At 45.5% G+C, this 25558-nt stretch overlaps 1 protein-coding gene across 24 annotated transcripts in view; it reads right to left on the bottom strand.

Moving 5' to 3' along the window:
* Positions 1-25558, bottom strand: part of ANKS1B (ankyrin repeat and sterile alpha motif domain containing 1B) — a 917777-nt gene that overhangs the window by 20430 nt on the left and 871789 nt on the right. For all 24 annotated transcript variants that reach the window (XM_036250945.1, XM_036250946.1, XM_036250947.1 and 21 more), the window contains 4 exons: positions 25256-25327; positions 9982-9993; positions 9051-9137; positions 1921-2058 (listed from right to left, as the gene is read on the bottom strand). In XM_036250945.1, coding sequence (XP_036106838.1) covers positions 1921-2058; positions 9051-9137; positions 9982-9993; positions 25256-25327 — 309 coding nt within the window. The remainder of the gene's footprint in view (positions 1-1920; positions 2059-9050; positions 9138-9981; positions 9994-25255; positions 25328-25558) is intronic.

The raw sequence follows: 25558 nt of genomic DNA, 5'->3' as shown, positions 1-25558 counted from the left end.
AACATGAGGAACTGTGTTAAAGGGTCGCGGCATCAGGAAGGTTGAGAACCACTGCTCTAACCCCTGAGCCAAACTGGCCAGGGCTGTATTTTTAATTTAGAAAGAAACACCGCAATACTCAAGGAAAGGCTGGACTCCATCCTGCAAAGTATTGGAATACTAACGCTGACATGCAACGGAAACACTGTGTGGAGGTAATACACCGATACGAGCCCTGAAGTCAACGTCTTCTGTTATTTCTCTGTTATCGATGCATTGCTTTCTATTTCTTCAGTTCTTTTACAAGGACAGTGGGAAAACTTTGGACCATATATACACTTCTGGTAAATCTATCTTACGTCTTTTGGCAGCAAAAAGGGGCCAGATGCCTGTCAATTGTGATGTAGGTAGGCGAGGCGAGAGAACAGGTGGGAACACTGAGCACCTACTATTTATGAGACACTCTGTTCTGTTCCTTCATTTCTATCCCGATGAAGACCTGTGGGGTACAAATCCCTGACCCTGTTTTATACACAAAGGAAATCAACTCAGGGAAGTCCTAAACTTTGTTTAAGATCAGGGAGCAGGGAGCTGTATTGGGATGTGAACTCAGATCTGCCTGCTCTTTCCATGACACAGTCCAACTGCCGCAGAGAAAGGTGTTTCACACAAACCAAAATATATGTGATTAGAATGGAATTTTGCTGTTTAAAGAGACAACTGCATTTCATAAGAAGATGCTTAAGTCACCAGAAACCTAATGCTGAAACGACTTTAATCAACACCATTGATCCTGTGCAAAGAAACGTATCTAGGGGTATTTAGAGCGGCCTTTGAGGGCTTTGCTTTGCAGTCCTTACTGTTACCACATGTCACTTTCATATCCTCCTCCTCACGCCTCCTAAAATAGAAGGAGTTTTTTAAAGGCGCATGAACATTCTTTCCTGTTTCCAATACTCAAAAACTGAAAGGGACAAGCCTCATGCAGAATGATACATGTTCTGGGCATGAGTCCGACATACCTTGGCATGGTGTACATTTTGCATTATGGCGGTCCTTGGTCCATGCACATTTGTCAGAACTCAAACAGATTGTTTCAAGCAGTCTTACCCATGACATTGAACTCCCAGGAATATGTTATACTGCAATATCTATATAAGTCTTTAATTAGGTATATTTCAAACACATTGAACAGAGAAGAATAATTGAATTAAAGTGACGTTTTAGAATTCTCCTGATCATAAATTATTTCATGGTCACAACTGTATCTGTTCTGTCTGCTTCAAATGCAGAATGCCCAATGTACTGTATTAGAGCTATCTTCAATCAATTTGTACCATCTTGAGGGGGTGTGTGTGTGTATCAAAGGAACATGTTTTCTAAAACAGCTTTCATTTCCCAAGTTTGTAGCATATGGGCTAGTTTCTAGACTCACTGACAAATAGGGCTATAAGTGATACCACCCCATAAGGACATCATCACAAGACTAACCGCTGAATAAGCAAACGGACCAAACCTTGGAGTTCCCGATGATTTTTTTGCAGGTGTCTAATTTGACCGCTATTTAATATAGAAAACCACAAATATTGTACAAGGCCCTGAAATGTATTTTTCTTCCAAACAAACCCAGGCTGTTATGTCCTACTATTTAGAAATGGCAACCAGAGAAACCGACAGGCACAGTGAAGGAAGGAGACTGGAAGACATTTACTGCATTTTGATACAGAGAAAGAAAGGAATTCGTCAAATCTGAAAAGTGACGTTGGTGCAATGACAGTTCAGATTCTAGGAAGAAGTCGAGTTCTACGGAAAAAGCTCAGAAAAACTGAGCCTGCAAAATACCTAAACGTGTCAAGTATCTTAATTGCACGTTGGGCTTTCAATGCGTTCCAGGTACATTTGGGGGAATAGTTAAACTGTCCGAAGAGGGCAGTTACTCACCACGTCGAAGGCAGTAAACACGTGACAATAGTGGTGATTGGACTTCAAATCTTTTGTGATATAAGCAAATGTGGAGAGGTCTTCCGGGTCCTGGGCGGCACAGGAGATGTTACGGATTTCATGCTCGGCAATTATGTTCTGGAAGAAATGACATAAATCCATGATCGTCGTTTTCCTTTGCAAACCAGCATATTTTAGAACTAAGGAAAATGACCTGAGAAGCAGCTGCTTTCCCTTTCTAGCAAGTTCTAAACCAGCAACATTCAGAGTGAGCCAACGCATTCTCTGGGGGTAGAGGTATGCCAGGTCGGGAAGGAATGTCTTCATTCAGTTAAAAACAATCTAAAATGGTCACATACTGCAGCAGAGGTTCTCGCCGGGTGCTGTGCGCAGAGCAGTCTGGGTGGCACACACGTCTTTAGGAAAGGTACTTACTAATCATTGCACCGTCTCCATCCTCATGTACACCTGTCCACAGGCAGGGCGGCCTCCCGCTGACCCTGTCCAAAAAGGGTCCCTTGCCACCCTCTGCATGTTCAGAGGACCTCTGCCCAAGGAAGCAGGTCCTGCGCCATCTTCCCGCCCATTCGTGCTCCCTGACCTCTGACCCCGGAGCAAAGGCAGGTGCAGAAGGCGGCAGCATGCAGGTAGAAGCATCAAGGTACTGCGCCTTGGAGACTCCGTGGAGGCTCAGGTGCAGGGGTGTGACGAAGGAAAGACCACACTGTACTATTTGGGCCTTAGACGCCTTGCTGGACACGGGGCCCTGACAGCACTTTACTAAGTATGCTGACTGCGTACAACTATGAGTGGCTGTGGTTGTCATCAACTTGCAGGTGGAGAAACTGGTACACAGAGCATGGAAGTGCTTGACGCAAGTCTCGTGGCAGAGCTGGGGCTGAAATCTGGGGTTGCCGGGCTGTCGAGTTCAGGCACCTTCAAGTAATTGCGACGCCCCTCCTCCTCACCCATCTCTCGCTGGTTTAACACAATTTCACTTTTTCCCCTGTAGCATCTCTTTATGCATCTCTCTGCCAGCCCCTTCATCCCAACCTGCCTCTAAGGATCACTGTGGGAGGTGAGCGAGGAAAGGTTTAAGTACCATTATCCTGGAGCACAGAATGACTAAGGAGCACCACTGCCTGCAACCCCCTGCTAGACACTCCTTTTGATACATAGATGTCTTTAAAAAGCAAAAACTTTCACATAATCGTGCAATCATTTTTTAGATCTTAGAATATCCCATTTATGTTTTCTGCAGTTGTCATAGAGCTAAAGCCCTCAATGCGTTAGTTACCCTAATTACATTTTAATTGCACAGTCTTAAATAACCTGTCAGCAATATCATGTTCCATGTATACCCATCAATGCCTCCAACGTACAAAATGTCCTTCCCTGCCAGCTCCCCCAGCAAGGACTTCATGTCCCTCACTCTACTGAGCTGTGTGGCTGGGAAGCAATTACAGAATTAACACATAAAAGAAAATGAAATTAAGACATTCTTCACTGGGGCCCTCTGTGTTGACACTACCTGCAGCGCTCTGTCAAATATAACAAACTGAAATTGGAATCCGTAAACATGTAACATTCTTTTGTGAGATACTATTTCGAAACAGAAGGTCATAACCCTCTTCTCACATTCAGATGGTATTTCTTCAAATAGGAATCTGAATTAGGAACGAGTGAGTGTTAAAATGAATTTAAAAATAATAAGATCTATACAGTCTTTACAGGTACGACGTTAGCAGGGGCTGAGAGCCTCCCCCATCATTTTAATTGGGACTGTCAGTGCCTCGGGAAGTCTGGGTGGATTTGGTCTCACCTGTCCAGAATCCGCTATTACCAGAAATGGAATGTTGGCTCCAACTGTTAACAAAATTGGCATTTCATGTTCTTGAGATGATTTACCAGCATAAGGTGGATCAACTGCTTGGGAGCGTGTTACAGTGAAAAGTGCCCTTTGGTTTTATTGCATCAAATTCCCTGAATCTTGCCCAATCATAAGAGCATGCTTGGAGATTTCCAATGGTGTGCTACAGAATTGCAGCCCTGGGCAAAACTGTCAAGTAGGTCCCGCTATCTTTGGATATCTCTATCACAGACTGCACGTCTGCATCCTCTCCAACTCATGCCTTGAAATCTGAACCGATGTGCTGGTGAACCGATGTGTTTGGCGGCGGGGTCTTTGGGAAGGGACCCAGCCATGAAGGTGGAGCCCTCACGCATGGGATTAGTGCTCTTTTGCGGAGCTGCCTCGCTCTCCCTGCCATGTAAGACAGAGCAGGAGGGCGGCCACCTGTGAACCAGGGAATGGGCTCTCCTCAGACACTGAATCGGCTGGTCTTGGACTTCCCAGTTTCCAGAACTGTGAGAAAGAAATGTTTATTGTTTAGCAACCCAGTCTGTGGTAACAGACTTGTTAAAGTGGTCCAAACAGACTAAGACTTTTTCCCTATGTCTTCTTGATCTTCCCATAATTTTCTGGAACCCCCACCCCCACCTCTCTGTTCCCTAGGAGCCCAGGGCTGTCCTGTAACTGCCCACCCAGGCTACCCTCCTCTGTGCTGCTCCATGTCCCCAAGCGAGCCTCCTCTCCCATGGCTGCAGCTTTTATTTCTCTGTTCCCATGATCTAAACTGGAGGCAAGGCAGGCTAATAAAAATATTCTGCACTCAATTAAGACTAACTGATCTTTTATCACCCTAACTCGCACATGAAATATGCTGCTAAGATTCATAGACACAGAGAACAAACTGATGGTTGCCAGAGGGGAGAGGGGATTTGATGGACTGGGTGAAAAAGGGAAGGGACCGAGGGGTACAGATGGGTACTTACAGAAGATGTAAAGTACAGCATAGGGAATATAGTCAATAATATTGTAATAACTGTGTATAGTGCCAGGTAGGACACTCTGTAAAGTGAATGATTGTCTAAAACCACGACGCTGTGCACCAGAAACTAACACAAAATAATATTGAATGTAAACTGTAATTGAAAAATAAAAAAATGTGCCTTTAAATAGATGCATATTGATGGCCTGTGAAGGGAGGTCCCTTTGAGCAGAACCTGCTATACCTGCAGGTCAGAATGTGGTGAGGACCTAGGAACTCACCACTGAAACAATGACGTCATTATGAGGGACAGAGGACACACTGTAGTTTAAAATGAACTCCTGGCTGCTCAGCCTCCACACCTAAGCGTGTTCTAAGGGGCCGTGAACTTCTAAAAGGCGCAAGGGGAGGACAGGGAGGGGCCCCCTTGCCCCTTCTTCAGAACAGAAAGTTGGGCAGCCCCCTTCAACAAGGAGAGACCATTTTCCCATGTGTCGCCTCTCATCATGCTGAGAAACAGCTAAAGAGGTGTCTGGCTGGCACGTGTAGACTTTTTGGTCCAATTAATAGAGAGGTTCTGAGAAGGATGTTTGATAAAGAAATGATGGAGCTTAGAAACTGGCCTCTCCCCTCTTTCCTTACTCTGGGCTCAGCCAGGTAGGGACCCCCTGCCCCACCCCCCACACCAAGTAGAAGCAGCAGCCCGGGCCCAGGGCTAACTCGACACACCTGCAGAGTGGGTGATGTTAATGACAACATCACGCATGCCTCATGGGCTCTGAATTTGACTCCAAAAAACAATAGGTCCTTGTTTAAGCAAATGTTCTGAACTGTTTTGAGACTGAAAAATAGCATAAGCCCTGTTTGAAGTTGACATTCAAAACAAGCAAACAATCAAAAACCAGGCACCAGCCCTGCGTCGTTCCTAATTTAGCTGGGTGCGGAGACAGAGGTGGGGGCCGGGCAGGGAGGCCACATGCAACCCGCCTTCCCCCAAGCTCCGGACGTGGGGACGCGTCACCTCTGGAAGACCCTGCTGACCCGAAGACGGGTCTAGACGGGTCTAGACGGGTCTGTAACTGACTGCTCACACCGGGGCTGCCTCTCAGCTACGGATCTACAGAAGGCTGATGTGCTTCATCTGCCACATTCTAGCACTCAATTGATTCCGAGTTTCACTTTTAACTCAAGATCGTTTTCCACGCCTTCCTTCTTGAATCAGGATGAGAGATTCGTTTCCTAAGTTACCAGAAAATAAATCTGAGTTTATAACTAGGCACCTAACCCTTCCCCTTGCACTCAGCCAAAGCCACTTCCTTATCAGAATGAAAGAAAAAGATGCTTTGTGGGAGGGCTCATCTTCCACACTGTCCAACGGGGGCTCAGAGGACCGGAACAGAGCTTGACACAACTATCTGTCATATTTCAAGCTCGTTGGTGGATGGCAGCTATGAAGTAACAGAAAACATGTTAGGCTAAGGGCTGGGAAAGTCAAGTTCTAGTCCTTCTCCAGGACCAACTGGCTGTATGGCTGTGGGGTAGCCCCTTAGCGGAGGGTCCGAGCCCTGTGGTTTCTCTACCCGTCCAGAGCAGGTTGCACAACCCTCTCGACTGTCCCAGGGCAGGGTTAAAGAGATGCAGTGTTTAGGGGAGGACTGCTTAGGAAGAAAGTACAATGAAAATATCCCCTATGAATGTTAGGGTGTGACTTTCCGTGGTGCCCACTAGTAACTAAATTTGCAAAGTCTTCAAGTACGTCTACATGTCCCAAGTAACTTCACTCCAAATCCAAGTGCCCACCAAGACAACACTCCCCAGGGGAGAAATCTCTGGTACAGACCGACAGCCGGACTCCGGACTTCACCAATCTGTTCCTTTCCTGCGGTGGGCAGCAGAGGCGGATCTCTGCCACCAGACTGGGTGGCACGCGAACATGTGCTGCCGGCACTGCCAGCACCGAGTGTCGCGGTGCTTTCCACACCACAACTGGAGGGATCACGGTCCTTCAACTGTGGGCCCTGCAGTCCTACTCCACCAGTGGGCTTTGCACCATTTCTTTCTTCTACCTTTCTAAACACAACGTCTACTTTGGCTTCTCACATAGCAACTACTAGACTGCCGCCCTGTCAGACTGGGGTAGACCAGCTACACTGCGGGACACTGGGATGGGGACCCTGGGTGGCCAGTGGAGGTCAATGTCTCCACATTACTGAAAAATCCAGGCACATCTTGTAATATAGTCATCAAGAGGCTGGTCCCACCTGCCACCAACCTATGCTCTTTGCCTTTGCTCTAGATCTGAAAACACGCAGAGGACCACCCCGAGGACTTAAAAGCTATGCTGACCTTTTTTATTTAGTGTCTTCATTCATACAAAATTACTCTTTTCATATCTTTTGGTGCTCATACTTCCAGAGAGTAGTCATCTGTGAGCTGAGATCTATCTAATTATTGGTGACGGAAGCACCCCCTCAAGGTCTAGGGATCTAGTTCTACGACCTTGATGTGTCCATAAGCTAAATGTAACAGAGCTGACAAAGCTCTCTCATGCCTCTGATCGTGGAGGGGGTTAGAGAGGATGCTATTAACACAGATGCATCTGGCCACGCCACCAGCTTCCTGCAATGACAGCCGTCAGACTCTGGGAACTTTGCAGGGCAAATGCCACTTGCTTAGAAACTGTCAGAATCCAAGCCTGCTAAGGTTGTTCATCGAAGAGAGCGTCCAACTCATACACTGAAAAGACTCTGCTATTCATGGTTTTCAAATGCAAATGGGGTAGAGACAGTTGCTCCAGTTTAGAAGAAAATCCAAATGCCAAAGCCTTTCTTGACATGTAGACACAGCGGTAACGACAACAGCTTCCATGAGCGCGCCTTCAAGTTTTGGAACTTTTTAAACCAACCGACTCTAACGGAAGAATAACGTATGTTTATGCACCAGCAGAAATGCTTCCAAGATATAAAAAAGTAAATCAGCTGGGATTTCTCCGATGACTTCTCCGCAATTGTAATCTGACAACAGTAGCTGTCACCGACCCACTGCAGAGTCCGCTCTAACATTCCAAACTAACATGCCGCCTGAGGCCTCTGACTCTGATACCGCCCGCTGGCATGATCATGCTGGGTTATGAGCTTTCTGCCTGGTTTTCAGAACTGGTTCTGAATCTGGGAGGTTGTTTCCCTAATAGGTTTGGGGAGCTTGGGCATATCTGACTACTGATGTGGGCATCTCCTTCATTACAGACAAACATCAAGAAAACTTTGAACTGGTTGATTCCGATGCTCAGGTCGGCTCCCAAGTGTCACCGCCCATGGGACTTCCCTGGTATCTGAATCTCGCTGCCCTGGCCCCAAGGTACCAAGAAGTTTACCTGCTCCGTGACTTCCTGCTCCCAGGGCGGAGGCCTGGGTGGGAGGGCCAGAAAACAAATGGCATTCACCAGTGGGCTCACCTCATTTCCCTTCCTTCTGCACCTTAGCAGCTGGAAGGTGCAGGAACAAAGCATGTGGGCACTGGGGGGGTTGTGAGGAGGAGCCAGCCAGCCCTGAGTTTACGGAGCGTGTTCACGCCCGAGCTTTCTGGCGCTGTCATCTTTGCCGAGACAGAAGTCTGGAGCGTCTTTTCAGTAAAAGGCAACCCTGTGGTCCACACTCAACCTTAGGGCCCCCAAACTTCCCACTGTGAGGACAAAGTCCCAACAGAGTCCCAGCACGGCCTGGGCTTCCTTCCTGATCGCATCTCTTAGGAAAACAACACAGCGGACATGTTCTTTTCCATCTCAGGAGCTGAGAATGGAGGGCAATGTGACACCAAGTCAGAGGATGTGTTCCTTGGGTGGGGCGTTTGTTCCACGTATCAAAGGAAAGGACATATGTTTCCCTAGAGAAATGGAAAGACAAATGTCCTAGCCCTTCACCTGGTAACGTGTCCTCTGATGGGAGGAAGACGAGATGCCTGCATTTTCATTCTCCACATCATTGTTTCGCTGTTCTAATGTTCCCCTGATCCAACAGAACATGCCAGATAGTAAGTGGTCACAGTCTATTCGAGAAGGCTCCATGGAAATGCGAAAGCAGAGTATGTATGTATAGGAATCTTACATAAACCCCCCAAATGAAATATGCCCTCTGTATCCACCTCTCAGTGTGGGTCTATAGTTGTGTTTAGGGAGCATAAAGTTTGGGGGGTGGGGAGTAATTAAAATGGGGCACGCTGGGCATGATGGGAAGCGAAGGGCGTCAGGTCACATACTCAGGACTGCATCTGGTCTCTGAGCCTGGGAGGAGCAGCACCCACCTTATTTGTTGCATCAATAAATTTGACTCCTTTATATGAGACAGAAAGAATGATGGTAGGGACCTTCTTCATTTGCTCTGTGGACTTCTGGAATTAAAATTAGAAGCGGTTAGTGCCGTTGGCGTTGCATGGCAACTGAAGCACAGCTTTTTGCTCTTGAAGGAAAAAAATGAGCTCAGCACCACCACCCTGCGCACGTGCATGCACACACACGCGCGCGTGCACATACACACACTCTCTCCAAACATGCACCAAACACACTCTAATTTAAATGTGTCTCCCTTCTCCTGGGCTCAGCTACGGGGTGGGCTTATAGAGTCTGTCTTGGGAGAACCGAACCACTCTGCCGTGACTGCGATTTCAAACGAGGTTCTTTTGACTCGAGTTCAACCGTGTCAGATTTACTCCAAGGGGGACTTTGGCATTAACAAAACATATGCCATCACTCCTTTTCCCTAGTCAATCTCTTTCTTCAAGGTGCAAGGTATGTCTAACTCCATACTTAAAAGGGGGATTTAAAATACATCACTGTGAATTTTTCTTGAACATGGTCAAATCCATGAAAGCTGGTGGCATATTTACAGCAGAATCGCTGAGACCCCACAGGATATAAAACCGCCCATGACAATGAAGCCGTCTGGGTGCGGTCTGTGCTCTGAGCCACAGCACAGCTGGCCCGTCCAGGTAACCCGCTTCATCATTTAGCGCTGCCCTGCTCTCTTAGGCCAACTTCTGATGATCGATGGGCACCCTGGCTTAATGGGCTTGGAGTTTGCAGCTTCATGCATCTGCAAAAAGTTTCTGCATAATTTAGTATGTGCCCTTTCCTTTTCATTTTCCCATTCATCACAGGTCACCAACAGTCTGTGTCCTCTTTGCCTGCCCATGGACACTCCCCTAATAGTCACATTAAACATCCAGAAGGACCTACCTGACAGTTGGCCTGACGGGTTTCCCGGACAAGACAGGTGGGAACGTAACGGAAAAGAAAACACAGGAAAAGGTGAGTGGAGACCATCTCAATAATGCGCCAACAGCATACATTCATTAAAAAGTAAACAGAGTAGGCTTTCTGGCTCAGTGTAGACGCCGCGAGACTGTTGTTTTAGAAACGCCGAAGGCCTTACAGGCGTCTCTCCTTTCCTCCGTCTGTTTGGTCCCCATTCTGCTCACCGCAGGGCGCACGCTCCTGAACCACACGCAGGCACCGGCGCCGGAGCGCTCCGTAGCCGGCCCTCTGACGCATATTGAAGGAGTTGGGAGAAAATGGGAACTTTTTTGATTTCTTCATTTATGCGTATTTTTCAATTTTCCGTTTTTAAATGCTGACACGTGACCAGAATTAAAGAAGGCTTTCAGGTGGCTAGTGTGAATGCTAGCCATTGAACTCAATAATGAGAATTATACTGCCCCTCGCATTTGAGCCACTGAAAGGGTGTCTCATGTTGTCCTGATTATTTTGACACACCTTTGTCATAGCTACTGTACCTGTTTCAGAGATGAAGATAGTGCATTACTAAGAGGATTACAGCTTCAAGTTTATTAGGTCTCTCACACAGTATAGAAAACCCCCAGCTCTTTTGAAGGGCTTTTCAATTACCCAGACTTACCAGTTCTCTTTGTGCTGCCAAAAAGAGATACTATGAAATTGTAATGTAAGGTTAGACATTTTTATCTTTTCTTTTTAAATCCTTACCTGAGGACATGCTTAAAGAGAGGAAGGGAGAGAGAGGGAAACGTCAATGTGAGAGAGAAACCTCGATGGGGTGTCCTCCACACATGCCCCAACCGGGAACTGAACCTGCAACCCAGGTTTATTCCTCGACTGGGAATTGAACTGGCAACCTTCTGGTGCACAGGGCAATGCTCTCACCAACTAAGCCACTCTGGCCAGGCATACTTTTATCTTTTTCATGCTTTATCCAGCCAACTCTTAAGCATGTGCAAAATAAATCAAAGGCATGTCTAGAAGAGATGACATGCCCGTGTGTTGATTTTAAGGCAAAGCAGTGGGCTGAATTCTGGAGAGAGGGGGCTGTGGCAGGCACAGGCAGTGGTTTGGTGGACTGCATGTGTGTTTGTGAAGAATTCTTTGTAAAGAGTAACAACGGACTGCAACAAAACACCTCGCTCATCTCTTGCCATGAATATATTCTCCTAAACAGATCTATTGGTGACATGAAACAATAATTAGCTGACATAAGGTTAAAATACCAACATGTATTTAGTAATTAAGAACCCCTCCCCCCCTATACATGTAAACAAAGAAACCCATTTGTCATTCATTTCATCAGCTGAGTGATTATATTGAGCAGCTCATTGAAGCCCTTGCTGGAAAAACTCAAGGGTCTACTTCAGGGGACGTTAAATAGGCCTCACATTGTGTGCATGCTGCAGCCTGCTGGAAGGGCTCCCTGACGTGCTGTGTTGAGAAGGGTTCTGAGCCTGTGTCTGGGCTCCGTGGAAAAGAGTCTGGGGATGATGTCTGCCCTGGGAGAGGGAGCGCAGCATATTCCTAGCCTGTTCGGGTCCAGTGAACAGCGACAAGTACCGACTAATGTGACAGAGATGTGAACAGAGTGTCTCCAGAGTACTGAGCAGCGAGAGCCTCATTTTGCATGAGAGAGTGGGACAAGTGTTCATTCATTCATTCATTCATTCACTCAACAAATACGAACTGCCTGCCAGGGGTGACTGAGCAGGCTCTTAAAAGATGAACAGGGATTTTTCAGGTGGCAAGAGAGGACAAAATAGACCGTTTTAGCAACACAATCAAGGTGCACATACATACATGCCTGGAATCAAGAATGTGGTGGGAGATGAAGCTGGTGCAGTAGGTTTGGAAGATTGTGACTTACTCACTCTGCTAAGCTAGGATCCATTGGTAGCTTTTAAGTAGCAAGAGAGACAGTCAAATCTGTGTTGCAGACAGACAGCTCCGGTGGTTGGATGGACGGGAACAACAAGAGGCTGAGAGCAGGAGGCAGGAAGCTGTGGTGCCAATTCCAACGAGAGACCCGGAGCACCCAGGTGAAGTGCCGGCGCTGGAGAATGGACCAGGGGCCACAATTCAGTGAGGAAGCCTGGAGAGGATCTGCTAACCGGTCCGCCATGGAGCTGCGTGAGCGGGAGGATGTCACTGGGCCAGGGGCCATCCACTGAGCTAAGGAGCCTGGAGGGAGCATGCTTTTGCCTGAAATCCTTTAGACTGTGTCCAGTTTGATCACCAGGTGGAGACGTCCAGTAGGAAATGAGAAACAAGAATCAGATCTGGAAATCTGCCCACAGAGAAGGCGTGGCTGAGGGACGGCAGCAGGGGTGAGGCTGGAGTGAGCAAAAGGAGGTCCAAGAGCCACCCCTCGGGGAAAGGGGAATCCTCACGGGCTGGGCAGGGAGAAGGGTCAACCGAGAGAACCTGAAACCGAGTTGGAAACAGCCCGGGAGCTGGAAGTCGGGGAGAAGATGCCTTAGAAGGTGGCAACAGTGCCCGGTGCCCTGAGGACTCCAAAGGCTGGAACATCTGTGCCCCGCTTAGGGGCTGGCAGCGGAGGAACTGCTTCTTTTATTGGGTTTCCTGGGTGAAATCTATGGCTTCAGCAACTAGAAAGTCTGCTGCTGAGTTTAAGAGCCGCCGCAGGAGAGGGTGGCGGCAGACAAGGAGGGAACAGCGTGAGTGTGGGGAAAGGCGCCGGAGAGGGGCGCGGTGGAGAGGGGCGCGGTGGGGGGCAGGACCCGCGTTCAGGCCGGAAGGAAGGCCTCAGCGGGCTCTGTCCTGCTACAAAGACTCCACATCGCATGCTCAGCCAGGCCGAGCGAAGAAGAAAGGATAAAGGGTGGCCATTTCTTTTTCTTTGGGGAGTGTCCAAGGATCCCTGCTTTCCTCACGGAGGCTGCACTGGGGTGCGAATGATGCAGGCCGTGTACGGGCCTCTGTGAGTGGCAGCACCGGGGTGGCCACGCAGCCCATCGGATGCCCAGTGTGGGTGTTACTGCCCAGATTACAGGGCCCTGCTGCCAGCCAACGCCGGCTTCGAGGACCCACCTGCCGCCTTGCGGAGGGGCCGCACTCCCACGTGCGTATGTTAAAATCCCGAGCCTCCTGCGTCTGTGTGAACTGCATTCTCCTCTCCAGGCCCGTTCCCCAGAAAAGGCTCAGGGCAAACCCTACGCTCTGCTTCTCTTCTGTTCCTAGTTGCTTTCCCCACGCCATTCTCCGCGAAATTTCAGGTTTCTCAGAGTCCTCGAACTCCCGCCCGTCAGTGTCAGCCTTATTGGACAGTCTCGTTTGTGATGAGGCCATCTGGGTACCTGGGCAGCTTGTGGGCGATGCCCAGATCACCTCACCTCTGCAGGATGGGGGCTATTCAACGGCACTTCGGACACGATTCCCCAAATGTAGATGATCCTCCTTTGACTACTCCAGGAGAAGCAACGTTTAGTTTACAGAACTAACGTTACATTTCTGAAACCTAAAATAAAATGCAACTTTTGAATCTTAAATTGGAAGCCAGCCTTACAGTTAGCACGTGGGTTTATACTGTCTGTACGCATCCCACAGCCAAGGGGTGAGAATTTCACATGCGGAGGTAGACACCTGGAAGAGTGTTCTTAACAGGTAAAGTGATTAAATACTTTTAGAGAACTTTTTGGATTCAGCAAGGAAAAAAATCACCATCTTTTTTCTTTTCCTCTTCATTGATTAATCATGGCAGCTTGGAATTTTTGTATCAGGTCAGAAATGACCATTGGTGCTTTTATTTTAGCCTCAAAGCATGTCCTAAAGATAAACAATTTCTCCTCCTCTGATGCAGAATCAACAGCATGAGAATATCCTTCTGAGATGGCAGGGGTGCTCCGGTCTCCGAGCGTGACTTTCGCGAGCGTGGCTGAGAGCAAAGCAGCTCAGGGCCAGGAGCACTGAGTCTGAGCTGTGATGCGGGGTTCGACGTTTACGTCCCTAGTAAGAATCATTTCTGCCCCGTAATCAGCACAGAGAGTGAGGTGGTCCATGGGCAGGACGTTGCCGACCCTTCATTCTTCCACTATCCCGATCATTCCCAGTGTACTTCAAGCACAGCCTGGAGACTAGATTTCCAGATGTTCTACTGCCATCCGACTTGGAGTATATTTTTAACCTACACGTGGCCACCCCGAGAATGCTTTCCAGTTGGATATTCAGGGCTGAGTCATAACTATTAATTGTGCCACGTAATATTTTCCTTAGTTTCAAAGCGTAATTATGCTATTCAGTTTCAGCAAGTAAATTAAAATAGGATCAAACAATTATGTTTGGTAGCCCTAAGTGACTTTCAAGTGATTAAAAAAACAATACACAAAACAAGCATCATTGTGGTGATTTTGCACGCATTGAGAGAGAAAGCAGACCACTAATCAGCCATTGGAAATGAATGCTTACCCATCAGAACTCAGTTTAAATGTCACTTTCTGGGGACAGCCTTGTCTGGTCTCCCAGCTCAACGGGATGGCTTACCTCTTGCTCCCCACAGGTGTCCCTTGACCTCTGCCCTGGGTCTTGGGGCTGTCTGCTTCCCTCACTACATGGGAGTTCCTTGAGCATGGCCCACGCCTTTATCAGTTTGTTTCCCCCGATGACCAGTACATGGTCTTAGGCTTAACCTTTCAAAACGGTCATTTTCATGGGTCAAAAATGGCTACATATCAGTAGTTTCATAGGGTCCGATCTAACAGCTGCTGAAATCCATGACTGTTGAATGACTGAGCAAATGAATTCATGTATGGTAATGAGCATGATGCCAGTGTACCACGGTGCCCACAGAGAGCTCAGCAAACTTTTCGGCGAGGCCCAGAGCCCAGAGCTAGGCTGGTGGCCTCGAAGGAAATGGAGAACCACGGATGTGATTCAGGCCACACACGAGATTGCTATGGGGTGCAAATGCGCCACAGGTCTTGTGATTTTTCAGCCTCCAGGAGAGAGGCCTTCATTTCTGCAACAGAAATCCAGCTCGGATGGCAAGTACTGAGTCAGGGAAAGACTTCTCGAGGGGGCAGAATGGTTACTAGGGGCAGGCGGGGAGTTTTTCCCCTCTGGACGTCTTTAGAAATAGTTTGGACTGTTACCTGTCATTAATGAATTAGGGGTACGTCTCAGTTGGCTGGGAAACCAGGCTAACTGACTTCTCAAGGGCTTTTCGGTTATAGGGACTCAAGTGCTGGGGGAACACAGAGCCCACAGAAGAGCATGTGACAAGAACAGACCGTGGGCAAGCGGCCATTTGAACTCCTCCTCCAGCATTAGACGTGGCTGCTGTCCCCCCAGAGTAACTCACACGGGCCAAATCCAGCACAGTGCAGAGCGATGCCCTCTACCACATTCCTCCAGCTGGTCCCCAGGCACCGTGCCACAGGGTCCTTCCAGGGCAGCCGAACTACACAGAGCCTCACTGGACGGCCAGTGGATGAAGGCGGTGGTTCTCCAACTCTCCAGTGCATCCGGACCACATAGAGGGCTTGGTAATTAACAGGCCACTGGGATTCACCCCTAGAGCTTCTGATTCGGTCAAGGCTATGGACTGAATTGCTGTGTCTCATCAAAATTCATATGTTGAATTCTAATACTCAATGGGATAGTCTTGGTGGTTAAGGCATCATGGTGGTGCCCTCATGAAGGGGATCAGGGTGCTTAAGACACCCAACAGCGCTCCCCTGCTGCTCCTGCCATTTGAGGGCACAGTCAAAGGACTGCTATGAACCAGGCACTGAATCTGCCAGAGCCTTGACCTTAGAATTCCTGGCCTCCAGAGCTGTGAGAAGTGAAGTTTCTCCCGGGGTAGGGTATCTCTGTTACAGCAGCCCGAACGATGAAGACGGTAAGTCCAAGGTAGGGCGCAGGAGTCCGCATTTCTAACCCATTTCCAGAGGCTGCTAGTCCGGTACCACACTTGGAGAACTTCTGCTCTCAAAATGCAGTTGATGAGTTTGATGGAAAGTCTCTGTCAGAACTGCTCTCTGCTGCTGTGCAGGTAAACTCAGAGGTACTGCATCCTACATAAAGCCAGGGAGCAGTTAATTTATCAAAACACACTGCTTTCCACTTGACAAGTGATTTCCAAAAACCCTTAGTTAGCACTGAACTGCAACACTTGGTCTTCAGAGCAATTAAGAATTATTGAACGCTTCCATCATCTCCTGCGAAAGTGGAAAATGTTCTTCGTGAAGACAGACTGTGTAGTTGTAGTCTAGAACTGATGTTGGTCAGATAGGGCTGATAAGTCCAGGGCTCATGCTGAAGACCTAAAATTTCCTCATCAAAATTCCCCCGTTCTCCCTCAACTAGGAGCGCATCTGAGATATGACATGTATGCCCCTGAGTCATGCGACAAGCAAAAGTCAGCATGGTTTCATGTCCGGCTTCTGGGAGCCTGAACTGGAACACGTCTTTTGGAAGGCAATCTGACAATCCTTACCCAGTTTCAGGATGTGTACGCCCTTTGACCCAGTCAGTCTACATCCAGTGGCTTATTCAATCTACGGAAATAATCAGACCAGTTTAAAAGACGTAGGTGTAGGGATGTTACCCATAGTATTGGTTATAATTTGAAAAAAACTGAAAATGACCTAATGACCAACAAGAAGAATGGGTTAAATAAGTTTGATTCAGTTATAAATTGGAATACTGATAATAATATTGGGGATGAATATTTATTAAAATAAAAATATTTCAAATTATATCATTATGTTTAAAAATAGATTACAAAACAGTACACACAGAATATTTCCTTTTTTTGTGGTAGAAAAGTGATGCCTACAAATGCATAAATAATCAGTCTGGGGAGTTACATATGAACAAGGTGTTAACAGAAAGGTGTTTACCACCTCTGGGTGGTAAATTTTACAGTTTTTTTTCTCCTTTCTGTATCTCTATTTTAAAATTGGATAACAATAACCATGTATTGCTTTTGTAATTATAAAATGTAAAGTTTTAAAAATGTATGATTTTTTTAAAGTTAAAAAAATTCCATTGTAAATGTGTGAAAGAAAACACCAACTTTTCAATACAACTAAAGAGTTTGTGTACGTGCGCGTGTGAGTGTGTGTGTGAGAGAGAGAAAGTGATCATCTTGAATTTAGAGGGACCCACTGATAAGCTCCTCTTCCAGGGGCACAGGTTGTGCAGCGAATAAGAGCACAGGTGGGTGTTTTGGATTCCTGTCTAAGCTCCACCCTTTTCGAGCTGTGTGGCTGGGTATTTAACCTTTCTGTCTTAGTTACTTCATCTGTAAAATGGGTGTGTTGCCTGGCCAGGGTGGTTCAGTGGTTGAGCTTCGGCCCATTCACCAAGAGGTCACTGGTTCTGTTCCCAGTCAGGGCACACGCCCAGGCTGTGGGCCTGATCCCCAGGGTGGGGCATGCAGGAGGCGGCCAATTGATGTCCTCTCTCATCGATGTTTCTCTCTCTCTCCCTCTCCCTTTCTCTCTCTCCAAAACCAATAAAGAAGAAAATTTTTAAATGGGAATGTTAACAGAGCATCTACTTTGCAGAGCTGTTGTGAGGATTACGTTCTTCAGTGTTTAGCATGCAGTGAACATCAACAGATGTTAGCGATTACTGTTATTCTGAGAACACATGCTTTCCTTTAGCTTTTTAAAGCACAGCGCCCATTGGTGAAAGAACGCAGAAAATCAAAATTTGTGAACAAAACTGAATACTCTCTGGGCTACACGTTGGGACCACCGGGGAACCGACGCTGCGGCAATGACCGTGTGGCAGAGCAAGGTCTGGACAGACGGCGACCACTCCACACAGTTAGAAACAGAGTTTAAGACAAGTGGGGACTGAAGACAGGAGAGGGTGTCATATGGGAGAAAGGCCATTAACAAGAGCAACAAAAGCAAAAATACAAAATAAAGAGAACCAGGGTATGAAGAACAAAAGGTCTCATGACCAGAGCTCAGCCACGAGGCGTTGGAAATGCGGTTGTTTCTTTGTGTGTGGTGCTGTTTTAATACACATCACACACCTGTGTTTACCTGACTGGTGTACTTGGGAGAGAGTGAAAGATAAAAGACTTGATTTTTCCTTGGAACTTGGGCAAAAGAGACTTAAGAAAAAAAGTTGTTTATAATTTTTTCGCAGCCTGGTTCCGAAGAAGTAGTCCCTAAAATTATTTCTAAAAATGACAATTCCTTGAAGAAGGGACCTGAGATGTCTGTATAAGGACAGAAGAACTAAACAGGGACACAGTCAACAAGAAGTCTGAACTGTGGTAAAGCTAAGCCCTTTGGGAAAAAATGGTTGGAAAACCCAAGTACACTGGAAGATTTGCTTATTCCTGACTTCCAAAATAATTTAAAAATATTTTCTTTCTTATATCAGGAAGGCAGATTTCTACTTTATTGTGATGAAAGCAGATATATTTTTATTTATTTATCTTTACTGTTGTCTTTTTTAAAAGAGAAATTTCCTTGAGTACAACCACCTGTGAACAACTATGTAACTATGTGAACCACCGGTAACCATCAATTATGGGATTAAGAACGTCAGATTTCAGAGAGTATTAAATTAAATATAATGGCCTACCTCTTACGGTTGCACATGTTTCCTAATAATACATTTAATTAGGGAAGTGACAGAGTACTGCATATTAGTGACAATTACACTCTGGGGCAAAATAAGGGCTGTGGGCTGGGGTATGTGTAAGTCCAAGGAGGCAAAACGGAATAGCTCTGGCCGGAGCAAATCCCTCCTCTCACCGAACCTTGTGCATCTCAGGGTCTGAGAAGTGGGAGCTACTCATACCAAAGAGAACGCGGAAAGGCCAAAGCCATGAACTTCTTGCTTTGTCAAGTTCAGTTTTGTGGATACATTATTTAAAAGAGGCAGCCACCCGACTAATTTAGGAACAAGTTCCCACCCCCAAATAGAAAACTGCAAAACTGCATATACCATCTTATCCAAGTGTCCCTTCATTTTTTCTCCCTTTTGGTAATGGCCTCTAACAACCGGAAATGAGAATGTAGGGTTCCTAAGTTTTGAAAAATCTCTTACATGTTGTGTACAGAGAAAACTAGGCTAATGACTGGGACGCTGGCATTATAGTTGGAGAAAGACAAAGGAAATAATCCAAAGCAAACCTATCCATTGTTTTTCAAACTTGTTTTTCAAACATTTGAAGGAAGAGGTCAAGGTGTTTTACGACCGTACTGAACTAGACCCCTTACAGGCATTCCTTGATTGCACCGCCGCCACCACTCATCTGGGAGCTGTTACACCCAGAGCCGGGGGATACACCGCGCTCGGTTCCTGCCTCTGAGGGGTGCAGGCATGCACAACCTCATGCAGGCCGACCGCGGAGAGGCTGGGGCTTTGGTTCCAGACCACTGCAGTAAAGTGAGTCCTGATCTTTTCTCTGGGGGAGGGTCTTGCCTTCAATTTGTAAAAAAAAAATGCAACATCTGTGAAACACAAAACAGTGAAGTGCAACGAAACGAGGTCTGCCCGTACGGCGTGAGTGAGGTGCCACACAGGGAAGGTCCGTGTTCTGCGGACATGTCGGGGGGCATCGTATTCAGGATCCCAGAGCTGATGCTTCCGCTCAGAAACCCTTGCAGAAATGGAGACCGTCTCTGAGCACTGATTTAGCGAAAAGAACAACAACAAAACCCAACCAGCAACATAAAAGGCATCACTGAACAACAATGTTCAGATTAAACACCTTTTACAATTCCTCGCACGTTACTCATAGATGTCTTTATATTTTAATTTTAAGTAGAAATGCCTCCATAGCTGTCACAGTCAAAGGAAAGAAGCACTCCAGTTGTTATTACTAAGGAGCAAAATATGTAATTCCTAGACATCAGTCTTCCTAAAAGTGCCCCGATGCCAAGGTCTAGCCAATCTCTCAGGCTTTTATTAGAGAAAACTCTAAAAGACAAGGAAAAAATTGCCATTTTACTTAAAATATTATCAGAGTTTAATGCAAGTTCCTATTGATGCTTCTTCACAATTCAGAAGATAATTTTAAGAGGAACATTATTTAGGGTTTGAATCCAGGAGAAAAAAATCGTAAGATGAAAACCTGCATACAAATGTTTACAGCAGCGTTGGTGGTGTAGTGGTTAGCACAGCTGCCTTCCAAATGTTTACAGCAGTTCTACTTATAAATGTCAAAACTTGGAAGCCACAGAGATGGCCTTCAATAAGTCAATGGATAAACCAACTGAGGTACATCCATACAATGAATACTATTTAGTGATTAAAAAAAAAAAGAGCTATCAAGCCACAAAAGACAGGGAGGAAGCTAAAATGCACATTGCTATATGATTCCAACTCTGTGAGATTCTGGAAAAGGCAAAGCTGTAGAGACAGTAAAAAGGTCATCAGTTGCCGGGGGCCGGGGGGCAGGGGGAAGAGAGAGGAATAGGTGGAGCATGGGATTTTTAGGGTGTGAAATTTCCTGTATGATAGTGTAATGGTGGATACATGAGGTTAAGCATGTGCGAAATACCTAAACACTGTATAACATACAGAGTGAACTCGAATGCAAACCATAGACTTTCGTTGATAATGACATGTCGATATTGGTTCATACCTGTGATAAATGCACCACACCAATGCAAGAGGTCAGCAATGAGGGCAACGGTGAGGGATGGTGGGGGAGTGTCTACATGAGAACCCTCTGTGCTGTACGCTCATTTTTTCTGTTAACCTGAAACTGCTCTAAAAAGGGGCCTATTAAAAGAAAACGTAAGAACGTCTGAAGAGGAAAAGGACTGGTTAACCTGAATGAACTAAGACGTGATTCCGTACCACACAATGATGGGGATGACTATCATCTCATGTCAGTGTTTTACGGCATATTTTCACTTGAAACAATGTGTGTATAATAAAACACCAGGAAGATTAGTATAGAATGATCTTCATTTCAGAATTGAAGGGGACCTTAAGGATGAATAAACAGGTTTAGATAAACTTAGCAATTAACCAGCTGTGACTATCAAACACTCCAAATGATTCTGAGGCTAGAACACTGTTGAGTTTCTGCTGGGGCAAAGAGAATGTGCTCAAGTAAGTGTTGTGGAAAAAAACAAGTTTCCAGTCTCTACGGATGTAATAAACACTCTCCTGAAATTTTTATTTATGTTAACACACTGGAATACAGCCCACATTACTACATATAGACATGTGTACCTAAATGGTTTAATTTAGCCAGTGTTAAGCTTCTAGGTTCTTTGAGAGTTCCTAAAGCTATTTCTTTCTTTCTTTTATTTAAATATGTTTTTATTGATTTTAGAGACAGAGGAAGAGGGAGGGAAAGAAAGAGAAGAACAACAATGTGAGAGAGAAACACTGATTGGTTGCCTCCCGTATGCACTTCAATCAGGGATCAAACCCACAACCTGCGTATGTGCCCTGACTGGGAATTGAACCGGTGACTTTTCACTGCATGGGATGATGCTCAACCAACTAAGCCACACTGGCCAGAGAAAGCTATTTCTTTATCAACATAAATGATCCATCTTTTCAACTATTTTAAATCTCAGGGCAATACATCTTGCACTGGCTCATCAGAGAGCTAGTATGGCCTGGGGTTCAGAGTGCGGGTGGTGGGGTTAGACTGCCCAGGTTCAAATCCTGGTTCCACCACTTGTCGGCTGGTGACCCTGGGTGAGGTGCTTCACCTTCCTTGGCCTTTGTTTCCCCATACGTACAATGGGGACAAGAACAGTACTTACCTCATGACTCAAGGAACGAATGCACACAGCCATTTGTGCAGGGCCTGGCATCCAGCTCTCACGGTAACTGTTATCAGTCACAGTAAACTGATTTTAGAAGACCATGCCTGTATGTCATTTGGGGATCATTGATGATAATCCCTCAGGTGGATGGCAACATGAGGATACCTCCCTGGTAATACTTCTGCTACTTTGGGTAACTGAATGTTAACATGTTGGACTCCTCCACGAAATCGTGAACTCAGTGAGAGCAGGAGCCAAATATTGGATATCTTTGTTATCAAACTGCATGTAAAGAAATATTTCTCAGTCCAGCTGGTGTGGCTCAGTGGTTGAGCATCCACCCATGCACCAAGAGGTTGCCGGTTCAACTCCTGGTCAGGGCACATGCCCAGGTTGCAGGCCCGATCCCCAGTGGGGGGCCATGCAAGAGGTGGCCAATCGATGTTCTCTCTCATCGATGTTTCTCCCTCTCTCCCTCTAATTTCCTCTCTAAAAATCAATAAAGGGAAAAAAAATATTTCTCGGAATAAGGAACCACACTGATTTACTTCTTCCTGGGGAAGAAATGTTAATTACAGCTAAAATGCATACTGCTGAATTGAAAACCTCTCTTTTCAATTAAGAGAGTAAGCCAGGTGAAGTTTAAATTTACAGTACTTTGGTCTAATTATCTTACTGTATATCAACTTTTAAGATCAACTGTGTGCTCAAGTACATCCCCTGGGGAGACTGATCACACTGGGGCTTTGAGCTGAACTGCCGGGGAACAGAGCCAACAGCAACTCGGGGTTCGAACTGAAGATGACGGCACGTTGAGATCCCCCGTTTTTAGCTGGTGAGGGTTCTAATTCCCAACCCAACAGTCCCAGATAGCATCACGCCCCAGCTTCTGGTTTTGAAAGGCTCTGGTGAATCCAGTGAATGCAACTATAGCTCCTGTATCAAAGGCTGATACTTATTTAATCAAGATGGGAAATAAGGGTTTGTGATATTCTAAGAAGCAATAAAATTCCTATTTTCATGTAAACTACTCAAAATAAACACCAAGAGCAGCAAACCAGAAAAATGCCCCAAAGAAGAATGGCTTGTAAATAGACAGCATTTTCTGTTTCATTTTAAGCAATAGACACGTATTTAACTAAATTATTCTCCACTGAGACTATTAAAATAGCTTTGCTATTGCTAGCGGAATGAAATTTCAGATCCACTTAATTTCAAGAAATTGACTGAAATTCAAATCACAGATGGGGTGTATTTTAAATGGTGCTCTGTGCTCTGCCCACTATTTATGCTGATTACAGCATTGAAGTAGCTGGACTCCGATAACTGAGTTAATAGTACTAAATCAGAAATGCCAAATTAATTTCTTAGGTATGTTCATGAATAGCTCTAAAATTATTACAGGGCTTGATGCTTGAAAAACCGTCCTGTTTTCTTACTGTGCATCGGTGACATAGTTTAGATCATATATATATTTAGAATACAGGGTTCCTAGAATTATAAAACCAGGAAGAATCCTGAAGGGCATCTTGTCCAATGTTCTCATTTTCTAAATAAGAAAATGAGGCTCAGGAGAAGCCGGGGAATGTGGTGAGCTCTTGGGCTCTGGTGTCAGGCAGATCTGGGTTCCAGACTGGCAAATTCCTCACTGTGTGACCTGGGGACAGTTAATTAACCTCTGTAAGCCTCAGTTTCTTCACCTGCATAACGGGGATAATAATCATACTAATCTCATAGATTCGTGGTAAAGATGGAACAAGATAAACATGTATAGGGACTGAGCACAAAGATGGGCACATTGAAACTACTCAGTAAATGTTAGCAGTTATGACAGTGACTAAAAAGTGGCTTCTAAGCCAAGTCAACAGCAATGGAACTAGATTTAGAGTCTCCGACACATATCAGAGCTTTTTTTCATTTAAACACAAAGTAGGTGGAACAAAGACTCATTGGTGCTGATAATTTACGTGTAACTGTATCAGATAGAAAGAAAAGTGTTTCAGGCTTTCTGCTCTTGAGTTGATCAGAGTGTGAAAGCAGCGATCACATGCTGAGGTCTCAGTTTCAGGGAGTCACACACATTTAGCTTTCCTTGAGCAATGGATATTGCATGTTTGCTTTAATAACTATTTTAGTTTAATTATATGCTTTAAATATCTCCCACCAAAAGCTGCTCACATAAAACAAATGACAAGGTAAATGGCTGCAAATAAAAGTTAGGGTTCACTCTCCAATGATGTTCAATTTGGTTAGTTCAATGATGGTTAGTTGCTATGTGGAATAAGTCCAATGTTCTTTTTTTTGTTACTCCTCATCCAAAAATATTTTTCCATTGATTTTTTTTAGATAGACTGGAAGGGAGGGAGAGAGAGAGAGAGAAACATGAAAGATACACATCGATTGGCTGTCTCCTGCAGGACCCTGACTGGTACCTGTAACCCTGGTACGTGTCCTTGACTGGGAATCGAACCCTTGACCCTTTGGTTCTCAGGCTGATGCTCTAACTGCTGAGCCAAACCGGCCAGGGCATAAATCTAATATTCTTAATTTGTATTGTCAGCCAGATATTGCTATAACCCCTATAATCTGCCATGGAGGAAGCAGACTAGGAGGACACATGAGAGAAAAAGCTAATGTGGTCCTGCAGAGGAGATGGGTTTGGCTAACAGAGACTCCAAGGCAGACACCAACTACGGATGTTTGGAATGGCCATTTCTGTCAACATTTACTGCTGTTACATGATTCAACTCAGAGTTGTGTTTCTTATACTAAAAAAAATAATAATGTCCACAGTAATCATCTCATTAAGAATATTAGCTTTGCCCTGGCTGGTTTGGCTCAGCGGTTAGAGCATTGGCCGGCGGACCAGAGACCCCTGGGTTTGTTCCGACCAAGGGCACGTACCTCGGTTGCAGTTTGTCCCTGGCCTTGGTTGGGGTCGTATGGGTGACAACCACTCTGTGTGTCTCTTTCACATCGATGTTTCTCCCTCCCTTTTCCTCCCTCTCTACCTCCCGCTCTACTTGAAGATGCATGCAAAAATGTCCTCGAGTGAGGATTAAAAAAACAACAAGAATATTTGCTTTGTATAATATGCACTCAGTACTTCTGCATTCGATACATTTCAGTTAACTGTCCATCTTTTCATAAATATTCAGTACATAGAATGTCCAGTGGGTGCTGAAAACATGTTCTTGGAATGAACTCAAGACCATTTTCCTCCTAATCTGGAGAATGAGCCATGTATATACAATTCATTTTCGATCTTCAAAAATAAGAATAAATGTAATGTGGTATAAATACATGAAAAAGACATCAACTCAAACTATAGAGAGATGAACAAAGCCCAAACACCTTCTCACGTAACACCAATGTGATTCAGCAGACCAGCAGACGAGGAAAACAGTAATTTGAAAAGTGGCAATTTGTATCCATACCCAGTATTTAGAATTTCAGCGACTAGAAATAAAATCGTTTGGCAAACTTACCCGCATTTTTGCACAAGCATCTTGGGTTGATTCTGTCCCCCTGAGCTCTTTTATCAGCATAGAACCTAAATACTAAAATACAAAAAATAAAAAATAAAAAAAATTCAACGATGTATAAGTAGAAATACGAGTAGTGATTTCAAGACAAATTATGAAAGTACCACTGGGTCGGTTTCCTGGCTGTAAGTTGGTGCGCAACTTTTAGGAAGGAACAGTAACTAATCCTAACAAGCAAATGCTTCTGTGGAGAGAGCACAGCAGACTTCACCACAGTTCTGAAAGCTGCTCTTTATAATAAAACTT

This window comes from Molossus molossus, unplaced genomic scaffold (assembly GCF_014108415.1).
Source record: "Molossus molossus isolate mMolMol1 unplaced genomic scaffold, mMolMol1.p scaffold_m16_p_10, whole genome shotgun sequence".
NCBI lineage: Eukaryota > Metazoa > Chordata > Mammalia > Chiroptera > Molossidae > Molossus > Molossus molossus.
The sequence above is the reverse complement of the archived record's forward strand: the minus strand, read 5'-3'. Positions and strand labels throughout refer to the sequence as shown.